At 37.3% G+C, this 21,951-nt stretch overlaps 2 protein-coding genes across 5 annotated transcripts in view; both read right to left on the bottom strand.

Moving 5' to 3' along the window:
• Window positions 1-1,000: 1,000 nt before the first annotated feature.
• Window positions 1,001-5,151, bottom strand: LOC307127328 (uncharacterized protein). The gene is made up of 3 exons (XM_079818472.1): window positions 4,542-5,151; window positions 3,362-3,519; window positions 1,001-2,196 (listed from the first exon to the last, which is right to left on the bottom strand). The coding sequence occupies exons 1-3, from the start codon at window positions 4,765-4,767 to the stop codon at window positions 1,771-1,773; spliced, it is 810 nt and encodes a 269-aa protein (XP_079674598.1). The 5' UTR covers window positions 4,768-5,151; the 3' UTR covers window positions 1,001-1,770.
• Window positions 5,152-17,944: 12,793 nt separating this feature from the next.
• ints1 (integrator complex subunit 1) overlaps window positions 17,945-21,951 on the bottom strand; it is a 43,203-nt gene continuing 39,196 nt past the window's right edge. For all 4 annotated transcript variants that reach the window (XM_079831304.1, XM_079831306.1, XM_079831305.1 and 1 more), the window contains 4 exons: window positions 21,633-21,703; window positions 21,457-21,548; window positions 21,260-21,369; window positions 17,945-20,295 (listed from right to left, as the gene is read on the bottom strand). In XM_079831304.1, coding sequence (XP_079687430.1) covers window positions 20,180-20,295; window positions 21,260-21,369; window positions 21,457-21,548; window positions 21,633-21,703 — 389 coding nt within the window. In that variant the 3' untranslated portion in view covers window positions 17,945-20,179. The remainder of the gene's footprint in view (window positions 20,296-21,259; window positions 21,370-21,456; window positions 21,549-21,632; window positions 21,704-21,951) is intronic.

The raw sequence follows: 21,951 nt of genomic DNA, 5'->3' as shown, positions 1-21,951 counted from the left end.
CAACGTGGGACATGCTTAGGATGAAACCACAGGGGGCTGCAGAAGATGTTTACAACAATCAGCATAAATCAATTCAGATTATTAGAGCATGAATATGAATGTGTATAATGGCCTCTTAACAAGGCCAGACTGTCCATCTCATTTGCATAGGCGAATATAAACCCTGAAAAACAAACCAAAAATTCAGCTCCCTGTGATGAAGAGAGCTGGTTTAACAATAATAAAACAGATATATTTTGCTTAAAATGTTCTAAATCTTATTTAATAAACATAATCTACAATTTATCAGTCTTCATGTTGATGTCCTGCATGTATGTAATCCTGTCCTAAGGCAGAGAGAAAGAGATTGTTTTCAGTGTAATTTCAGATGATCCACCTCCTCTGATGGTTTTAAGTTTGAGTGAGCATCTCAAGTTGTGGATGGGCACAGAATCAATGGGATTATTTATAGCTTGACAGAAACCTGAGTATGATGAAGCTGTTACATTCTAAATCCTCTCCCAGATTTCACATGCATGATATTCCTATAGATCAAACAGACCTGCTTAATCTCATAGACGAGATGCCCTTAAACCCGAGAGGACCTTGTTGCCCAGAGGAGGGCACTCTTACTCCACACTGGCTCAGAGAACCAATGACCTAAAGACAAATGCAATTTCTGGCTCTTCAACAAGGGCTTTGGTTGCACAAACACTGCATGAAGCTGACTTTGCGATTCTGCTGATCCCACAGGAAATTCCCTTATTGAGGACCTTTAAATTCATTTGACATGGAACAGGTGCTGTGTCCACATTTTCAAATATACCACCGGGGTCCTGCAGTTCAGAAGTTATATTGTTCTCAAGGGTCGCAGCTCAGAACAAACATTTCTCAGGATTATAGTAGATTTTCTTAAAAAGCATGTAAATGCTAAGCATGAAATTTTCACAAAAAAAATCATGCAATGATTATATGAGCGCAAACAGCATCTATGGAGGACAAAATACACAAAACAGTGTATCCTGAGGAAGGCCTAATGTTTTAGCCTGATTTATTAAAGGCCTTTTACGCTTATTCACTTGAGTGCCTTGGGATATTTAGTTGTTTCATACATTAAAAGGTGTGTTGCAGTCTTTAAAAAGCATTTGCTAGACAAGGCAGGCACTTTTCAGCCATCCCCATTGTGTTTATGGAGGGCTTGTGGCAGCTTGCAGACATCCTGTGTTTCCACACAGGGTAACAGGATAGCTGATAGAAGAGCTGGCCATCGATGAGATCACTGACAGTTTCCTCTTATAGTTTCTCTTGTTCACTGTCAGTCCGACAACATTTGAGAGAACGCTGTTACCAGTGTTCATTGTAGGCATAAAGCCATGCAAACAACCTCAAAAAGCTGTGTATGAATTGTTGTGAGAGCATTCAAAATACTACACATAAAAATACAAAATAAAAAAACAGATACAATATAACCTCACATTTGCCTGTATAGTCACAAAAGTAAAACAACACATAGTATTTGCACATTTTACAAAATATTTGCAACACTAACCAAATCAAATGAAACTAAAAACAAAGAGAAAAATAGTATTATTATGAGTTACTATGGTCTTCACAGTTAATAATACATGACATTCGTGGCAATCTGAGAAGCGAAACAATTTAGAGTTATGACATTTGCTTTTCTCAGCCACATTGCGTGTGTAATTGTGCATGATAATAAATAACGAACTGAATGGGATTTCTAATGTGTCCTGTGTGATAGTGAGGTAATGGACGATGGCCACATCCGCTTCAGTCTCTGTCCAGGACTGTGGCAGATACCTGTGTCTTCAGCTGTCTCTCTCTGCTGGCCTTGGCCACAGTGCTGTGGATCTCTGCTTCATAGTCCCTGGCCTTCGCCCTCAGTTTGGCAATGCTACAGCAGCGGAAGTCCTCCGCGCTGGGCACCTCTGACCCGTCCTGATCTCTCGGCCGCTGAAGCACGTCGCTCACGGGGCTGTGAATAACTGACGAGGAGGGTTTGGGCCAAGTGGGGCTTCCTCTGTCCTGTTTCCCGTCCCAGCATGGGCTGTTGCTGCTGTGGATTTCTGGAGCCGTGTTCCTGCTGGACGACTCAATCTGTCTGTCGTCACTGTCGTGCCGGCCGCACTGTTCCCCTGCCTGGCTTTGAAGCTTCATCTGTCTGCGCATTTTAGCCCTTCGGTTTTGGAACCACACCTAGAGGAAGAATCAGGGTGGAAAAAAACGTTTTTTATTATTATTTTAGATTATATAAGCTAGTTTAAATTATGCAAGATAAATCTACTCAAAGAAACTTAATTGACCTTTTCTCTTTGCATTGAATTTTTTTTTCTATTTCCAGTTTTGCTTATTTTAAGAATATTTAGTAGAAAATATATATAATTAAGAAAATAATTAAGAAAACCAAAAACAAATTGGTAAAGATAGATAAAATGATTAGATTAGATGGATAATTCTAAATTATTTAGAATATAATTTTATCTGTCTATCTATCTATCTATCTATCTATCTATCTATCTATCTATCTATCTATCTATCTATCTATCTATCTATCTATCTATCTATCTATCTATCTATCTATCTATCTATCTATCTATCTATCTATCTATCTATCTATCTATCTATCTATCTATCTATCTATCTATCTATCTATCTATCTATCTATCAAATAAATAAACTAATGTATCTATCTATCTATCTATCTATCTATCTATCTATCTATCTATCTATCTATCTATCTATCTATCTATCTATCTATCTATCTATCTATCTATCTATCTATCTATCTATCTATCTATCTATCTATCTATCTATCTATCTATCTATCTATCTATCTATCTATCTATCTATAAAATATTCTTAAAATTAGAAAACATTATCTACTGGGAATATATATACATACAATATTTTATAGAAATATAAAAAAAAAAAGCATTCAGAAAATCATTAGGAAAATAAAATAAAAAAATATATATTTAAATATTAAATATATTAAAAGTAATAAAAGTTTTGTCTCTCAAGTAGATTTTTCTTATTTTATGTTTTATAAGTTTTTATAAGTTTTAGTCAAAATTAATATTTTTTTCCAGTCTTTCAGTAGATTTTTGTTCAGGTAGAAAACAAAGAATGGCAAAGAAAATTGTATTTTAACACAATTAATGAGTTATAATTGTGTAATATATATTATATATTATTGTGTAACTTACATAATTTCTATAATGTTATCATGTCAATCTAGCGTCTCCTCGCTGAAAAGAGAGAAACTAACTCTTTAAACTCTTTAAAGAAGAACAACGCGTGATTATAATTTTGTGAAATCAAAACCAAACACAGCAGTCCAAGAGAGCAGAGCAAGAGCGACCTGCACTCTGGCTTCAATCAGGTCCAGTCTGAGGGCCAGGGCTTCTCTCATGAAGACGTCTGGGTAGTGGGTGCTCTCGAAGGCCTTCTCCAGCTCTTCCAGCTGCCAGCTGCTGTAGTTGGCCCGAGCTCGCCGCTGCTTCACTGGCCGGGGTTCATCTGGAAGCCACATCGCAGCCACCAATTAGACAATTGCCAGAGGCTGACAAGGAACTAATGGCTCTAGATTGGATAATTAGCGCAGCGTTCATTAAGCCCTCTTCAGCAGAGCCGGATAATTGATTGTTAGTTACGAGCTGTTAGCCAATCCTTTGTAAACATTTTGAATCCTATTAAATACTGTAAAATGAGGATGGACAATTATGAGAGAATATTATTCACAAATGGCCTCTCCTAATAAAAGCTAAACATAGGCCTATGTATTATTAAGAGCAAATCAACTAAATAAATATACAACACCCAATGCTATACCTCACTAGCCGACAGAGGTATCTTTTTCTTTCATGCTTTTATCCACACAACACGTTATATAAGAGAGCAATCTTACCTCAAAGGTTTTATTTACATATTTGATTACACATATATTATTTATATATTTTATAACACAGCTCTCTGGAATACTTGATTCTGATTAGTCAGTTACGGTTCGGTGGTCAAATATTTATTAAACTGTATAATTGATTGCTGTTGTAGGCAATCCATTTCCCAAATGCCTCTCGTATCACTATGTGGCCTTTTTCGTCGCACATAATAAAGTGATTTCAGCACAAAATAAATATTTCATGTACATATATCTATTCATCTTGTAGCAAGTGGGATAAAGTAAAGTAGGGCAGTCATTATCACAAAACAATCCACTTCAAGATCCTTATATCAGGGTTTATTTTGCGATAATGACATATGGACTGTATACTTAAAATAAAAATTGATATAGATTAATATATATATATATATATATATATATATATATATATATATATATATATATATATATATATATATATACACACACACACACACACACACATACACAATTGTACTCTAATACACACATACACACATATATACATATATACACACACACACACACTATAAATATTCAAATGAAAACTCCATGTAAAATATAAGATGTCATATTAAATGTTATAACGTAAATAACCCACAGGTTGCATTGAGCTCACCGATATTCTCAGCATGGTGTCCTGCGGATTGAGCGGCCAATAGCAGAGCCTGTTTGCAGGGCTCAGGCTGCAGGTAACTGCGCAGGAGCTCGTAGCTGAGCAGAGGGCCTGGGATGAGGATCTGTGGCGAGCTCAACCTGCTGGGGAACGCTGGGAAGAAGTGTGCAGCCGAAGAGTGGAAGACTGCGGAAGACAGAGGAGACACCAAATGCCCAGTGCCAAACATGGCCCAAGTTCAGCAAAGTCCTTTTGGTCCTGAGAGACTTCCAGAAATAGACAGTCTAATTTATCTACGTGATGAACAGTCTTTTTAGGCGTTGAAGGGCTACAGAAGAACAAACCAGAGATCCAGTTGGTAGAGAACTTCTTAGAAGACCTTCATAGCTCCAGAGTCTAGGCTACTTTTCTCACCTGAATCAGGTGCGAGTTCCACCCTCTCTCTGAGTCACATGACTCGCCTATGACTACTAATCCTAGTAAAATGGGGCCGGGTTTGAAGGAAAGCACCCAATCATAGGGGACCATTGATTTCTATGCTTCATTTAAGAGAGGTTTCTTCAGCATCACTCTTCAGGAGACATCCACGGTGACACCTAATGCCTCCAAATCCACACCTCGGCTTAAGCCGAAGGAGTAAATGAGTAACATCCCCCAGTTCCATTTGGGGAGGAGTATATGGAAAGTCCTGTCATTCTGAAGTATTCCATAGACAAGTTCGGGCACCCTTCAACTTCTGTGTTCGCTTATTAATATGACAAAGCAGACATTTAGAATTGGAGTGTGGTGAGAAAATGGGGGGGGGGGAGCACCGCTCATGAGCTGCAAATGCTTTCAAAGACACGTACAACCTCCAGCAAGACCTGCTTGTCGCTCTGGCTTTGCTGTCTGTGTAATCGTGTACAAGGTTTAGATCTAACAGATGGATATTAAATCATTAAGGGAGAATCAAAAGGTTCACAGCTGAGAAACGTTCGGTAAGAAAACCCAATCCAAACAGAGCTTTAGTTGAAATCTGCAGAGAGCGCAAACAAACAGCCTCTGTTTACACAGTAAACACATCACACTAATTGGCCCACATAATTGACATTCATTTACAAGCCCATTTGCAGCATTTGGGTGTTTGTATGACATTCATTTGTGATACAACATGACTAAATGAAAAAAAAAAATCCTTCAGGAAAGGCTTTGATGAGTTTTTATAATCAACATGCTTGTCTTTGGCGAAAGCGTTTTTCCCTCTGAAATGGAGAATGTGTGGCATCAACTGGGAATTCTGCTGTCAGATTAAAACCCAACGCCTTTGTTCCAAAAGACGTCTAAGCCTGTTATCTCACTCAAAGCTTTCTTCACATTAGGAATAAGATCACCTGTCTAAACAAGGTGTATTGTTCAGTCCTGAGCTAAGGACAGAGTTCACCAACAATGGTTTTGGGTCATGAATCTCCGGTCTTTGAAAACAGATCACTTTCCCAACTAAGACCAAATTGTACTTAGGGAGGAATGCCACACTATTCACTTCAGTACGTCGAGCAGGTTAAGGAAATCCTAAGTGACAATTATACACTTTTCATGTAGATAATAGACAAATGAATAGTTCACCCAAAATTGATTATTATTTACTCACCCTCATGTATTTGACTGCATGAACACAAAAGAAGGTGAATTTCTGTAGAATATCCTCTTTTCCATACATTGAAATTTGATGAGAATTGTGGGTGTCAAGTTACAAAACTGACCAAAAAAAAAAGCGTCATGAAAGTGGTTCATATATGACTCAAGAGTTCATGAGAGAAGTGGTGATGTCATGAATGAATCAGGAGCTTCCCAATTAATTGGGGATCCAATTCACAAAAGTAATTATGAATGATTCTTTAAGACTGGAATACACTACACAACTTTCTAAAGTCTCAATAGAATATTAAAACACTAATTGGCAACTTTGTAAATGGTTACAGAATAAACTGGGCATCATGCAATAAAAGACAGGACTTCCAGACTGTCAAGTCGTTCTGAACATGACAAGCTCACGCAGAAACATGCACCATATTGCTAGAAGACACACAACAACTGAAAACAATATGCGTCCTAAAATCGGCTCAAAATATCAAACATGTTTAATATCCTCTATGCTAGTCTGAACTTAATAAAGTCTATGCACATCATACACTACACCTGCCCAAAATCTGCAGACTGACTCAGATTTACAGCAAGTAGATTCTTTCAGATTGTTAATTTGGGGCAAAAATCTGGCCAAAAGTTATGTTATGCTTCAAGTTCAACTCATCAAATGGAATGGATTTCCATCCAAACGTGAAGCGAATCTTTTCAAAGTTCACAAATGCAAATTAGTTGCGTTTCAAGTGAAGTTGTTCGAGCTGATAAAATTGGTGGTATTGATAACCTAGTTACCAATAGTAAATAAATCACCATCAGCGGAAACAGCTGAGTAATCACGATGGTTTAATGTTTGCTACGTTAGAATTTATTCAGCAAATGCATTTCCATCTACCATTATTCACAAGTCAAAAACCACCTCAAGCGAGCGTAAAAACTTTGTTGCACATTATGGGATTCCCCCCCCCCGAAATGTGCCATTTCCATCATTCATTTCTGATGCGATACTTCAAAATGTGCATAAAAACTGGATGATGGAAACATAGTTAATGATCTGGTTGCATTAGGTAAAGGAACACGCTGACTTTTTGGGACTTTCGCTTATTCACCGTATCCCCCAGAGTCAGATAAGTCCATACATACCATTCTTATCTCCGTGCGTGCCATAACTCTGTCTGACGCACCCACCGCTAGCTTAGCTTAGCACAAAGACTAGAGGTAAATGGCTCCAGCTAGCCTACTGCTCAATAAGTGACAAAATAAAAAATGATCAAGGAACTTTGCTGCCATTTGCCGTACTATGGGTACAGCAGCGCAGTGATATTACGCAGTAAATATGTAAATAGGAAAATGTTGGCGTTATTTTGTCACTTATTGAGCAGTAGGCTAGCTGGAGCTGAACAGAGTTATGGCACGCACAGAGATGGGAATGGTATGTATATGGACTTATCTGACTCTGGGGGAAACGGTGAATAAGACAAAGTCCCAAAAAGTCGGCGTGTTCCTTTAACAGTTTACAAATAAAAATCATCAGTGCATAACAACTAAAAATGTGATCTGTTCAGGTATAGCAATCCAATCATATGACTTCAGAAGACTCAAATATGGTCAAACGGACTTCATAATATAGTTTCCTACTGCTTTTTTGAATCTTAAAAACTCCAGGCCGACCAGATCTCCATAATAATCAATACTTTATTGTAATATTCTACAGTGTCCTATAAAAGTAAACAAACTCGCACAGAAACAACTCCCAACACAATAACGATTAAAAAGAGGCTAGTAGATGACTGATAACTTAGAATAACAGAAATTCTTCCTGTTTCAGACATTTATACTGAAAGCAGACAGCATCACCCTCCGAACATCTGCATCCCTGTTGTTGATGGATGTGCGAAGAGTTGTCATGATCTCTCCGAGAACAAAACACAGGTGTGTGAATTAATTCCCAGGAACATTTCACCTCACAATCATCTTTATCCACCCTCTATCCGCTAATCAGATCAAACTGCGGAGAGATTCGAGAGCTGTCACCAGCATCAGCGCTAACCGCTAATCCTGCGCTAACTTTGATCAGATCCAGACATCCACGGCACACAGCTGGGCCGATCTTGGTTGAGTGAGTCACTGACTTTAAGGCCACAACAGCACTGAAGGACAAAAACTCTTTGCGCAGCTGTCAAAACATCGAGGGATCTACCGACCTGCTTTTCTCATTCCTTCAGAAAGGTAATTATTAGAGAATGCTTGTATATCCTTTTCCCCCAACAATCTGACAGGGTTCAAATACATCTGGAGATATAGAAACGCCACTTTTATCTGAAGCGCGGGGTTACATTCCTAAGCGGTGCAATGGTGAAAGCTTATAAATCACTCTTTGTAGGCTTTGAACCTACAACTTTCAAGTTGCCAGCCCAGATTTGTAACCACTAGGCCTAAATAAAATTGTGTGTGAAACCAAAAAAAGGAGGCAAAGAGATTTCAGAGCCATTTCAAATGAATTGAAGGAGGCATAGGGCAACAGTTGTCGTAGATCAACTGTAGATTTTTTATATTTTTATTTTTATCTTATTTCCTATTTTTATCTTAACTTGATTTATTTATAATTCTACTTATGTTAACACTTTTTATTCTAATTTTATTCTATTTCTATTTAATTTCTTGTAACTGTTATTTGCACTGTCCATGGAGCGGACCTGTTTACATTTCACTGCCAGTTGTATATTGTGTATATAACTGTGTATGTGACAAATAAAACTCTTGAATCTTGATCTTGCGGGCCTGTATTGATCTTTTAGACTCACACTTGTCGGAGACCGTGTGCCGTCATTTGAATACACAGGGGCTTAACAACAACTCACAGCATCAACAATGGCACAAAGTGCTTCTGGGTTTTACTGAAGACATATGAGGAGATTGAGTTTTCTTTAAATCAAGACAAGAGCGTGGAAATTCCATTGAGGGTGAAGTCACTAAAGTCAGTTGTTTTAATACGGAATCCTAATTAAAGCAAATCACTGAAATATTAGATAGGAAATCGACTGCCTGAATGGGTCGTCCAACATCATCAAACAATAAACAGAGAAAACTATTTGATAGGCTTAATTCAAGACGATGCTTCCCATTTAAAATTTTCCTTAATGTGGCATAAATTCGCTTGATTGATATATTTCCGATGCTGGATTATAATTTAGAAGAGTTAATTGCTTCTACAGCAACTGGAAATGATTCTCGCATTAATATGTGGCTGTTGAAGGCAGGATGGAACTTCTCAATCTCAAAGAGAAAGGTAACTCGCTTAAAAAAAACCCCCATAAAACTAAAGCCATATTCTTCTATCCGCATCCCATCTCAAAAATGGATATAGACATTTCTGAAATAGTTTTGCTTCAGGACCTATAGACTTTACATTGGGCACCATGTGGCAAATTTGTTCATTTAAAAAAAAAAAGTAAACAACAAATGTCCTTACAAGTGGCTGTTTGGATTTAAATAGGCAAATGCTTAAGAGTCTATTGGATCATTATTGCAGTTATTATTATGTTTCTAGCATGTTAACAATTATTCTGACCCTAATTGATGGAGTGTGACATCTTGACCAAAAACTGATGCATCTCTTGATGGACATGTTGTGATGTTATTTCTATCAAGAGGTATTTTTTGGTCAAGATCTTGTATTGATAATGCCAGAGTCAAGCACCCTGTAAAGTCTACTCCAGCACATCCCAAAGACTTTTGATGTATTTAAGGTCTGCAATGTGTGAAAATGATTTTTCATGCTCCCTCCCAACCATTCAATCACAACTTGAGCCTGATGAATCTTGACGTTGTCATCCTGGAATATGGCCATGATGTGTCTTCCTACATGCTTGTTTAAGAAATTAAAAGCTACACACTCCATCAATAGGGTTAGAAGAGCTGTTGCCAAACGTGTACACTATATTGTCAAAAGTACTGGGACACCCCTCCAAATCATTGAATTCAGGCGTTTCAATCATTTCCATGACCACAGGCATATAAAATCAAGCACCTCGGCATGCAGACGCTTCTACAAACATTTGTGAAAAAATGGATCGGTCTCAGGAGCTCAGTGAATTCAAGCGTGGTACCATGAGGTTGCCACCTGTACAAGAAGTACATTTGTGAAATTTCCTCACTACTAAAAACTCCACGGTCAACTGTTGGAAGTATTGTAACAAAGTGGGAGCAACTAAAAATCACATAGTGGGGTGAGCAGAGGCGCACAGTGCGCAGAAGTCGCCAACTTTCTGCAGTCAATAGCTACAGACTTTTCTTAAAACTCAAAGCGCTACAACCTCATACAATAAAGAATAATAACAATAAAATACAATAAAATAGTCACATTTAGTTACAATAAGCAGCTCTAAAAAGGTGTGTCTTTAAAGACTTCTTAAAACCCTCTAATGTTGAAAAGTCTCTAATTTCCGGTGGTAGAGCATTCCAAAGACGTGGTGCTGAGACCGAGAATGCTCGACCACCCTTGGAATTTAGATTATGTCGGGGCTGCTGGAGGATGCATGACCTGGAAGAGCGCAAAGAGCGTGCAGGAGTATGAACGGTGACCAAACTGCAGAGATAAGCAGGGGCCGATCTATGAATGGCTTTATATGTTAAAACCAAGGTTTTGAATTCGATACGCGCTTGTATCGGCAGCCAATGCATATCAAAGAGTACCGGAGAAATATGTTGACGAGTATTTGTGTGTGTCAATAACCGGGCGGCTGAATTTTGTATATATTGTAATTTTTTGATGGACTGATTTGGAAGACCTGAGTAGAGCGCATTGCAGTAATCAAGCCTTGATGTAATGAAGGCGTGAATAAGCCTTTCTGCATCTGGTCGCGATAGAAATGGTCGTAATCTAGCGATATTTCTAAGATGGTAAAATGCAGTTTTTGAGACATTTTTAATATGAGCGTCGAACATAAGTTCAGTGTCAAAAATAACTCCAAGATTGCGCACTTGAAAAGACGGGGTAACAAAGTCATTGACAGTAATCAGTTCTGGAATATTGAGTTTAAGGAGAGATGTTGATGTATTGACGAAGAGAAGTTCTGTCTTAGCCTGGTTGAGCTTAAGAAAATTCTCATGCATCCAGGATTTTATCTCCTCCAAGCAGTTGCTAAGGGCTTTGACCGCAAGGTTTGGGTTAGGGTGCATGCTGATGTAGATCTGCGTGTCGTCAGCATAAAAATGAAATCCTAACCCAAACTTACGAATTATGTTACCCAGAGGCAACATATAGATGCTAAATAAGATGGGACCAAGCACAGACCCTTGTGGGACACCCTGCTGAACTAATGTTGGTAAAGATTTGTTTTCCCCCAAAGACACAAACTGCAATCGATTTGAGAGATAAGATGTAAACCATTCTAATACAGTACCAGAGATTCCTAGCCATACAGACAATCTTTCAAGAAGGACAGCATGATATATTGTATCAAATGCAGCAGTGATGTCTAACAATACTAAGATACTACAGGCACCCATATCAGCAGAAATAAGAAGATAATTTGTGACCCGGACGAGAGCAGTCTCAGTACTATGGCCTGATCTAAATCCGGACTGAAATGGTTCTAGGAGATTGTTGATGGACAGGTATTGCTGTAGCTGGCCAGCTACAACTCGTTCCAAGACCTTAGCTAAAAAAGGTAGATGGGAAATAGGCCTATAGTTAGACAAATCATCCACATCACAACCATTCTTTTTAGGGACTGGTGTGATGGCAGCTAACTTAAGGGCCGAAGGAACCTGACCAGTTAACAGAGAGTGAACTGATAAAACACACGGCGGAGAAGCGGCAGCCAACTGCGCCAGCGTCCTCTCCATTTCCGGGGTTTCAATGAATGGTTTCAATGGCCGTGCAGCTGCATCCAAGCCTTACATCCCCAAGTGCAATGCTAAGCGTCAGATGCAGTGGTGTAAAGCACGCCGCCACTGGACTCTAGAGCAGTGGAGACGTGTTCTCTGGAGTGACTGTCTGGCAATCCGATGGGCGAATTTGGGTTTGGCGGTTACCAGGAGAGCGGTACTCGCCTGACTGCACGCCTGATTGCATTGTGCCAAGTATAAAGTTTGGTGGAGGGGGGATTGTGGTGTGGGGGTTGTTTTTCAGGGGCTGGGCTTGGCCCCTTAGTTCCAGTGAAAGGAACTCTTAATGCTTCAGTATACCAAGACATTTTGGACAATTTCATGCTCCCAATTTTGTGGGATAACATGACTGCGCACCAGAGCACAAAGCATAGTCCATAAAGACATGGATGAGCGAGTTTGGTGTGGAGGAACTTGAAAGGCCTGCACAGAGTCCTGACCTCAACCCAATAGAAGACCTTTGGGATGAATTAGAGCAGAGCAGAATTAGAACCAGGCCTTCTCGTCCAACATCAGTGCCTGACTTCACAAATGCACTTCTAGAAGAATTCCCATAAACACACTCCTAAACCTTATGGAAAGCCTTCCCAGAATTGTGAAAGCTGTTATAGCTGCAAAGGGTGGGCCAACTCCATATTAAACCCTACAGATTAAGAATGGGATGTCATTAAAGTTCATGTGCATGTAAAGGCAGGCGTCCCAGAATATTTGGCAATGTAGTGTAACATGCTAGAAACATAATAAGCAATGCATTAATGATCCAATCATAGACTCTTAAGCAATTACCTATTTAAAATCCAAACAACGATTTTTTTTTTTAGCTGGGCAGTGTGTGCATGTGTACATATACACATACAGCAATGATAAAAATTAGCAGCAAATCAGCATATTATAATAATTTCTGAAGGATCATGTGACATTGAAGACTGGAGTAATATTCAGCTTCGACATCAGGAATTAATTATATTTTAAAATATATTCAAAACAGTTATTTTAAATTGTAACAATTCACAACATGACTGTATTTTTGAATCAAATAAATGCAGTCTTGGTGAGCATAACAATCTTCTTTCTGTCAATCCACAGCCTCATGGGCTTTGAAGCGATCAAATTCTCCTGAGGATATGCCAGCACAGGCTCTTGGAACAATGCATAATAACATTAATACTCATTGGAGTGACACTTAAGAATACACACCACCTGAAACACTAAACATGATGGATGACTGTCCCTGAGTCATGGGAAAATGCCTCGACAGAAACAAAAACTGCTGTTGTACTCCTACAAATCCAAAGCGGAAATGAATCCATTATTTGAGTCACTACAACAGGTTGTCGTTCCCTCCATTTATTTTCATTAAACATACTTTACAGATACTAGACATGCTTATGGTCAATGGCTACTTTAGTCATGAATTATGGTCATATGGTCCGGTTATCATGTCTCGATCATCATCGAGCCAATGTCTACCAGAAAAATGAAATCTCTCCTATTCCAACAAAAATCACCATGTGATTCTCAACAAAAGTGATAAAATAATATTTTGGTCATCTCTAGTATTTCTTAGGTAATTGTATCTCCCAGGCAGTGAGCTGATTGCTTTAGTCCTGGATCACTGGCAATGGGATAAACCTGAGAGCCCAGGCTGCTTTTCATGTCAAAACCTTCAAGGAAAGCGGCCGCGATCCAAAAGCAATCACACTTTACACTTCAAAGCGCAAGGGAAAAGGGAGGCGAGAGCCGGTCCACATTTTTTCCACGCTAGCCAGGCACAACTCATGCGTGGAGGAAGAGGAGATGATCTAAGCGAAGGAGCTGTTGAGGAACACAGAGCCGACAGGTGTGCACAGGCAGGTAGTGGCACATCTCTGTCCCTCCCAAAGGTGAGACATAAGCAGTGCTTCACTCCCCTCTGCTACACTGTGGCTCTTTACATTTATTAGTGGTCACCTGCTGGTACTTGTGGAGATTTTGCTACCCTTGCAAAAATTACAAGGGTAATTAATCATGGGATTAAATAGATCAATAAAAGTTTGGGAATTTGTTACAGTTGCCCCAAAACGACATTGTCAAAATGATCCCCATTCATATACGAATCCACAAAAACAACTAAAAACACAGTATTATTCATGTCAGGCCAGCAGTTGGCAATGCCTATAAAAGTAATAGTGATACTGTTCACGGTTTTCACAAATTCACATTTTTTGTTTACACGGAGACGATAATGCTAAAAGTTTGCATTTTCAGGCCCCCAAAAACACCATTGTTGTGTAAATGAACAGCCAAAACACAGTTTTCAGTTTAATGTGTAAACGGCCCAGTAGCTGGGACCATTAGGGTAAGAAAAGTAAAGTTAGTTCTTAAGAAAATGCTTAGCATCATGCAACTTTTGTGGTCAAATGCAATACAATACACACATTTTCAAGTTTCATATTCAAAGGCCAAAGCACAGAAGGGACATAAACTGCTATTGTATCTGTAGGTTTTCTTATTATTATGCAGAATACTTCAATTGATCTTCATCAGATTTGGGTACAAGAGAATACTGGTCAACATTATACAACTTACATTGTCAAACTGTTGGAGAGCAACACATCAACATGTTTAATGGCAAGGATTTGAGGCTATATCTTCGTCCTTTGCGACAATGTATTGAATGAACAATTGCAATTGGTGACAGCAGCATCTATTAGCCAAATATGGACAAAAATGGTCAGGGTCTGGGAATATCAAAACTGTCTCATGCATTCAAATTATGGCCAATAACCAATAAATGGTACTGATATTAAAATAAATAAATACAATATTCAAAAAAGGTATACATGCTACATGTCAGGCATCACAATGGACAGTATAACATTGAGTGTTGTATGAAAGATAATCAAAATAAATCTTAAATATACAACATTGGACCATATAAATTCAATATTGATCAAAACGTTAATTAAATAAATAAAAATATTGGCCATAACATGTTTATAGAAAACCCTAAAATTGCTTAAAAATATATTTTATTATTATTATTAGTTGGTTTGAACTCAAGCTTCATGTCTCCAAATATTCCAGAATGCTGTAGTGTAGAATAATGAATATTAATTTTTGGAACTTTCTGAACAGATTATTTCACCCTTTTTCACTGCTGCTAAAAATGTACCCAATCTTCACACACAAAAAACAAACAAACGTCAAGATTTATGGATTATGTTTTATAAGAAAATGGTATTTCAGTCTTTCTACTTCGAAATTTCACATTTAATTCAATCTGTTACGTGCTTTTTTTGTTGTTGTCATTATTTTTTAAATTTACAAACAATTTCTGCGTGAAAACACCAATTTTCTTCTTATTGTTCACAGTGTGTTCCCTGGGAATCAAACTCATGTCTTTGGCATTGCTAGCCCCGTGCTCTATACACTCTACACAAAGTAATGGTTCCTTATTTGCAGCTATGCTTTCATGAACAGTGTTGGGGAAAGATACTTTTAAAAGTAATGTATTACAAAATTGTGTTACTCCCTAAACACTTAGCAAAGACCCGCTGACAAGCCCTGGCAAGACAGAGCAGGTTACTTTTGGTATGAATCAATCAAAGTCTCGGCTTTCAAAATTGGTCTTTAAAAAAAAAAAAAAGAAATTCAAACAATAAATAGTTTTGTGGCTCTTGAATGTGTCATGACAGATCGCTGTAGCACCTCAGTCCAAGCGGCACATGAACCGATCATCTCTTCCTACTAATTACGGCACGAAATATACATTAATGAACATCAGAAGGTATGTTGTTAATACACACTATTTTTCAAGTTCAAGTCCACCGACGTTCCTTTACTAAGTCTCCAGTCTGATTAGTTTGTCAGACAAAATGGCGGATTATGCGTTATGATTGGTCAGATCACCTGTCAGTCAAAGGGTGATTGCGTTACGTAGTTGATTTTTATGGAAGGTAATGCATTAAGTTTCTTTTTTCTCACCCTGGCTGAGCTTCCTTGTGTTGTTTTTTATTTTAAAAAAATTTAAAGGCCCTTTCACAACAAAAGTGAAATAAACTAGTGTACAGTAGAGGGCGCAGCTCAAACAAACCTTTCAGCGGTGCTGCCATTCTGGATTGCAGAATAATAGTCGGAGAAGCAGGTTCAACACTTTTACTTCAGCAATTAGAAAATTTAACAAAAATGGAACAAACATGATTTTTCATTTTTGCTTATTAGTATGGTTGAATTGTCAAAGGTCAGCAGCAAAAACATTGGTTAATAAAGTGAGATTAAATACATAAAGTATATTTGTGTTATTTAACAGACTATAATGCAAACCTGCAATAATTAAAAGAGTTTGCATTTCACTCCCCTTTTCGATTTCTCTCAACATGCACCGAAAAACATGATTGTTGATTTAACTTAAAATTTGAAGGCAACCAGGTTACTTTTTTGAGTTCACTGAAATACATTTTTTTTTAGTTAATACAATGGAGATTGGTTTAATCAACAGAAACTCAAACTATTGTGTTATCTGAACCACAATTATATAAGTTGATTCGTTAAAAGAAAATAATGATGTTAACAAATCATGAAAATATATATATTTTTTACAGTTTGGGGGCAGGAGAGCTTTCAGTCAGTACATGGAAAAAACAAAGTAACTTGGGTTACTTAATTGAAAAAGTAAACCCAGATATTATGTTGTAAATTTAAGAGTCATGCGTTACTTTACTAGTTTAACACCCCTTTGGAATCTTAGTTTTTAAGAGTGTACATATCCGCTACAGAAACAGAGAACCATCTATACCTGACCTTAAAAAAAGTTAAAACACAACACACGGCAATGCAGCTGTTTTACGAAGCAGCAAGGCATGCCTCATGAAAAGGTTAGTAGTTATCGATGTGTCAGTGGCTCATCACACTCACTCTTCACTCACACCCCACCCATGCTGTCACTCATCTCCGTTCCGCCCCAGCGCGAGCCAGCCTATGGGAACCTGCCTGGGAATCTGACCAAAAGCACAGGCAGTTAAAGCATCGGAGCTGATGAAACTCCACTAACAGCCCTTTTGAAAGGAACCCGTGTTATGTGACACCTTACAGGTGCAATTAAGACTGATCAAGCGCATCCAACACAAGACAAATGATGGTGGAAATTGACAACAGCATCTCCGATGAAATCAGCGTTAAGTAGTCATAACACTAGAAAAGACAATTATGACATCTACCCTTACCGCACAAATCACTGCCATCAAAAGTTTTTTTTTGTACAAATTTGTACAAATGATCTGACAATTAACTGACAGCAGGGTGTTTTCTTGTCTAATTCATCACAGAATGTGAAGGTTAAGCTGAATGGCAGCAATTTTCTTTGGCACAACAAATCAAAGGGATGGCACTTTGTATGATTAAGGTAAAAAAGAAAATAGAGCGTAGATTTTAAGTCATTGAAAGGACGTGCTTATCCTTTATAAAATGTTGACTGTCAACCTATTTGTTTTCAATAAGGTTTGCAATTTGCAAAAAAAAACTAAACAAAAATGCCTAATATAAGCTTTTACCAGGTAGAATGAGATGGTTTCAGACCAAATTATGGTTTGTAATTGTTAAGCTTATAAGTGTAAAAATGTTTTGAGGTTGATCAAAATGTCAACTCGTTAATGGAAGACATATTTAATTTAACTTTTCATTTTAAACAAACAACAAAAATGTTATTACCATGCAAATTTAAAGTGAGACCCTTGGGATAAGACGACCCCCTCAGAAAACACAGATGGTGCCCAATGAAATGTTATTCCTGGCATTTTTTTTTAAATTTAATTTAATAATTATTAAACTTACTGTTATTCGTATTTAATAATTGCATGAATAAGATATAAAGTACCATTCAAAAGATTAAGGTCAGTAAGATTTTTTTTTTTTTATTTAAATTAAATTAATTTATTCATGAAATATGCATTGATCTGATCAAAAGATCAAAAGTGAGAGTCAAGACATTGATGTTACAAAAGATTTCCATTTTAAATAAATGTGGTTCTTGTGAAGTTTCTATTCATCAAATTATCCTAAACAAATGATCACAAAAGGTTTCACAAAACTGTTTTCAACATTGATGAGAAATCATATTAGCATCATTTTTGAAGGACTGTGTGACACTGAAGACTGGAGTTATGATGCTGAAAGTAAAGACTAGAATAATGATGCAGCGAATAAAGAGTATATATAAATAGTTATTTTAAATTGTAATAATATTTTTCTATTGTACAAGACATATCTATAATAATCTGTCATTAATTTTCATTTGTCTGTCATTATTAAATTATCAAGATGCATAAATGTACTCATTTAGGATTTTATGCATTTTCTCTACTTTACTAATTTTCACTTGTGTTTTAACAGCAAGGTTTCTGCAGGTTTTAATGAAGGTAAATTTAAGAATTTTTAAAAGGCATTTTTAAGACCAAGAAAATGAAATTTAAGGAATAAATCGAAGGGAAAGCAATACATCAATGTTTTCTAAATGTAAATGTCTTTGGAGAAACACAATGAGTTTTATTAGCAACACTTCAGAGTTCGAAAATACGACTTCCAACAGATTTCCAACAGACTTTTTAATACATTTGACAAAAGTAGCTTGAATTGCTTGGTTTCTAGAATATAGAAATAACTTTTACTGTAACTTCTGACGCACTGCAAAAAAAGTGATGTTCTTCCTCAGTATTTTTTGTCTTTTTTCCCAGTACAAATATCTAAAGATTCTTAAATCAAGATACATTCACTTGAGATGCAAAATGACATAAAATATAAAGCCTGAGAAATGTACGAGTTTACGATTAAAAGAAGAACACATTTTCAAGCATAAATTCACTTAATTTAACTTTTGTTAACATTTTCAAGACTTCATTTTACATTGGAATCTCTAGTAAATGTATGTTGATTTCAAGATGTTTAGATATTTGTTTTGGAAAGCAGGACACAAATATAGAAGATTTCTTTAACGCCATGACTTTATGAACTCAAGACCTTCTGCTCTAATTTAAGACTTTTTAAGGCCTTAACTTGTCTAAGGGTGAATTAAGATGCTGTAAGACCTTTTAAAGACTATCAGAAACCCTGTAACATTTTGGTTTATTTCTGTTAATAATCATCCTGTACATGCTTAACGCACGCGTCAATAATTTAGCTGTAAATGTACACTGTTCTTAAGGGGGTAGTGGAGGGGGGCACCTTCCTGTACCCAATTTGTGGAAAGTGCCAGAAGAGATGAAGATTCACAAATTCCACTTAAATGACATGTTAAAAGCAGAGCAGAGAGCATGAAACTGAACACAGGAAGAAGCACCTTTCATCAGGCGGACTTTGCCGCGCTCGCTGAGAGCCTGTCAGTCCTCCAGCCGCCAGTGCGGGCATGTCCACCGATCGCCCTCTACAAAACACAGATAACCCGCTTCCTCGGACCCCAGTGTAACCAGACACCCGCACACTCACTCTCAGCCCGGCTCTGAACAGCCTGCCCTCATGCACTCTTCAGACAGGGATCTTTGGTCTGTGTGATTGAACAATTACCGCCACGGTTAATTTAGCCGCGGCTGAGATCGGCTCTCACCGGCATGCCGGCGCTCTGTTCTCTCTTCTCGTCTCCATACAGATGAAATCAGTGACACTGGACAAGAACAACTTGCACTTTCATGGCAAATAGACTTTCCATCATAGCTGAGATCTGATAGGGATACAATGTGAAGGAAGGGGGGGCCAAAAAGCACAGACTCGCTCATTTGCAATCATGCAAAAGAAAAAGATCACAGCCTTCCCCTATTCTGCTATGGAAAGAGTTATTTTACAAACAATACCAATCTTGAAGTGTTAGTTGGAGAGTTAGAGAGAGAGAGAACGAGGGAAACGAAGTAAATCAAAACTAAAAACAATTTTAGGAGCATTTCTACAACTCGTTGTTTTATTATTCCAAGCAGAAGACAAAATGAATTATGACAGGCTTTACTCCAAGCAGACACAGATATAACTGGAAACATAAAACGCTTTTCATTCTTTGAAATATTTCAAGAAATTTGAACGTGGAATGCTGTATCTGAACAGGATCAACAGCGTATGACACATCCGACTCAAAGCAAAACTCTGGGTACTAACATGTTTAAAATGGACGTCTATGTCGTTGCCTCCATGCGCAAGACCTTCATGGATTCTGCTATCATGGAGCTGGTGTCAATCTGACCGTAGACGCCCACTAAAAATGCCTTATGGAGGAGAATATCAGCATGTTCTGGGGAAAACAAAACAGAGATATTTCCTTAAAATGAAAGTTGAGCACAAATATCACATAGTGATAATGGACAACTAGCATGTTATAATAATCACTTTAACAAAAGTACATTTCTGCTTAAAACCCTTCAAAGCAAAGGCCCATTCACTCCAAGGATTATAATGATAAAGATATAGTTTTGAAAATCGTTCTAAATATAAAAGAATAGCAGAGACCACATCACAACTATAACGATAACAGCACAGGGAAACAGTATCGTTGGAATCACTTTCAGAGCGTTTTGTTTTCTAGCTGATGAACGATAAAAACATTGATAGCCAATCAGGATCCATCCTGCTTTAAAGAGCACAAGCCTTTTAAGCGGCAGATGACATAACTGAAGCACGTGCTTATAATAAACAGAACAATATCATCCATTGGTGTGGACGCTAATATAGTTATAGTTATCTTTATAGTTATCGTTCTCGGTGTGAACGTACCTTCAGACTTCTACTGGAAGTGTTTTTAAATAATATATTTTTGGTAACAATAAGGTTCATTAGTTAACTACATTAGTTAACATGAACTAATAATGAACTGCACTTATAAAGCATTTATTTATCTTTGTTAAGGTTAATTTCAACATTTACTAATGCATTACTAAAATCATGTTAACATTAGTTAATGCTCTATGATCTAACATGAACAGCTGTATTTTTATTAACTAACGTTAACAAAGATTAACTAATGCTGAACAGAGGAGCTGTTCATGGTCAGTTTATGTTTACTAATGCATTAACCAACCTTATTGTAAAGTGCGTTAATAACTGAGGGATGAGTCAAAATTATTTCAAGGTAATCAACAGCATGTGACAAATGCTGCCAAAAGAGATTAAATTGTTTTGAACCTGCAAAACGCATTTAACAAATACAAAAACAATTATAGTGTTTTCTTAATGAATAAGGTCATTGTCTGTTTGTGTACCTTGACAGAGCAGCACATATTCAGGCAGGTTCCTCAGAGCCGTCTGCACTACATCAAAGTTGCCGCTGCCCAGACAGTACATGAAAGTTGGCAGGAACTCAGCAGCCATACTAGAGTTAGCAAAGATAATGGTGAGTGTATTTGTGAGTGACATTTCGATTTAATATAGGTTACAAACTTCCCTGCAGGCATCTCACCTGGGGACGTTCTGGATGCACCGCAGGGCCAGACTGAACGCCATGTTGCGGCACACTTCCTCATGTGAACTCATCAACCTCTGAAGATCATTCTGATAATACATGACAAGTAGGTTGTACTTGTTAAATCTTGCTAATTTTTGTCCATTTTGGAATTGTGTGTGCAATATACTTACAACAAAATACTGAATGATTTCTGGATTCCTTTTGGATTTCTCATCCACTTCAGTCAAACCCTCAAACACATCTAGACCAAAAAAATAATAATACTTTCAATATATATAATATTCAGATAATATTCAAATATAACATTTCTTTTTTGTTTTATTATTTATTTTTTAAAAATCATGCAGAATTAAAGAATATATCATGTGTAAATGATTAAACAAATATATGTACTATTAAAGATGCTTAAAGGGTTACTTCAGTGATTTAGCATTAAGCTTTGTATTTAAACTGGGTCATTTATGCAGTAGAAATGTGAAATTGTTTTAG

This window comes from Gobio gobio (assembly GCF_949357685.1).
Source record: "Gobio gobio genome assembly, chromosome: 1".
Classification (NCBI taxonomy): domain Eukaryota; kingdom Metazoa; phylum Chordata; class Actinopteri; order Cypriniformes; family Gobionidae; genus Gobio; species Gobio gobio.
The sequence above is the reverse complement of the archived record's forward strand: the minus strand, read 5'-3'. Positions and strand labels throughout refer to the sequence as shown.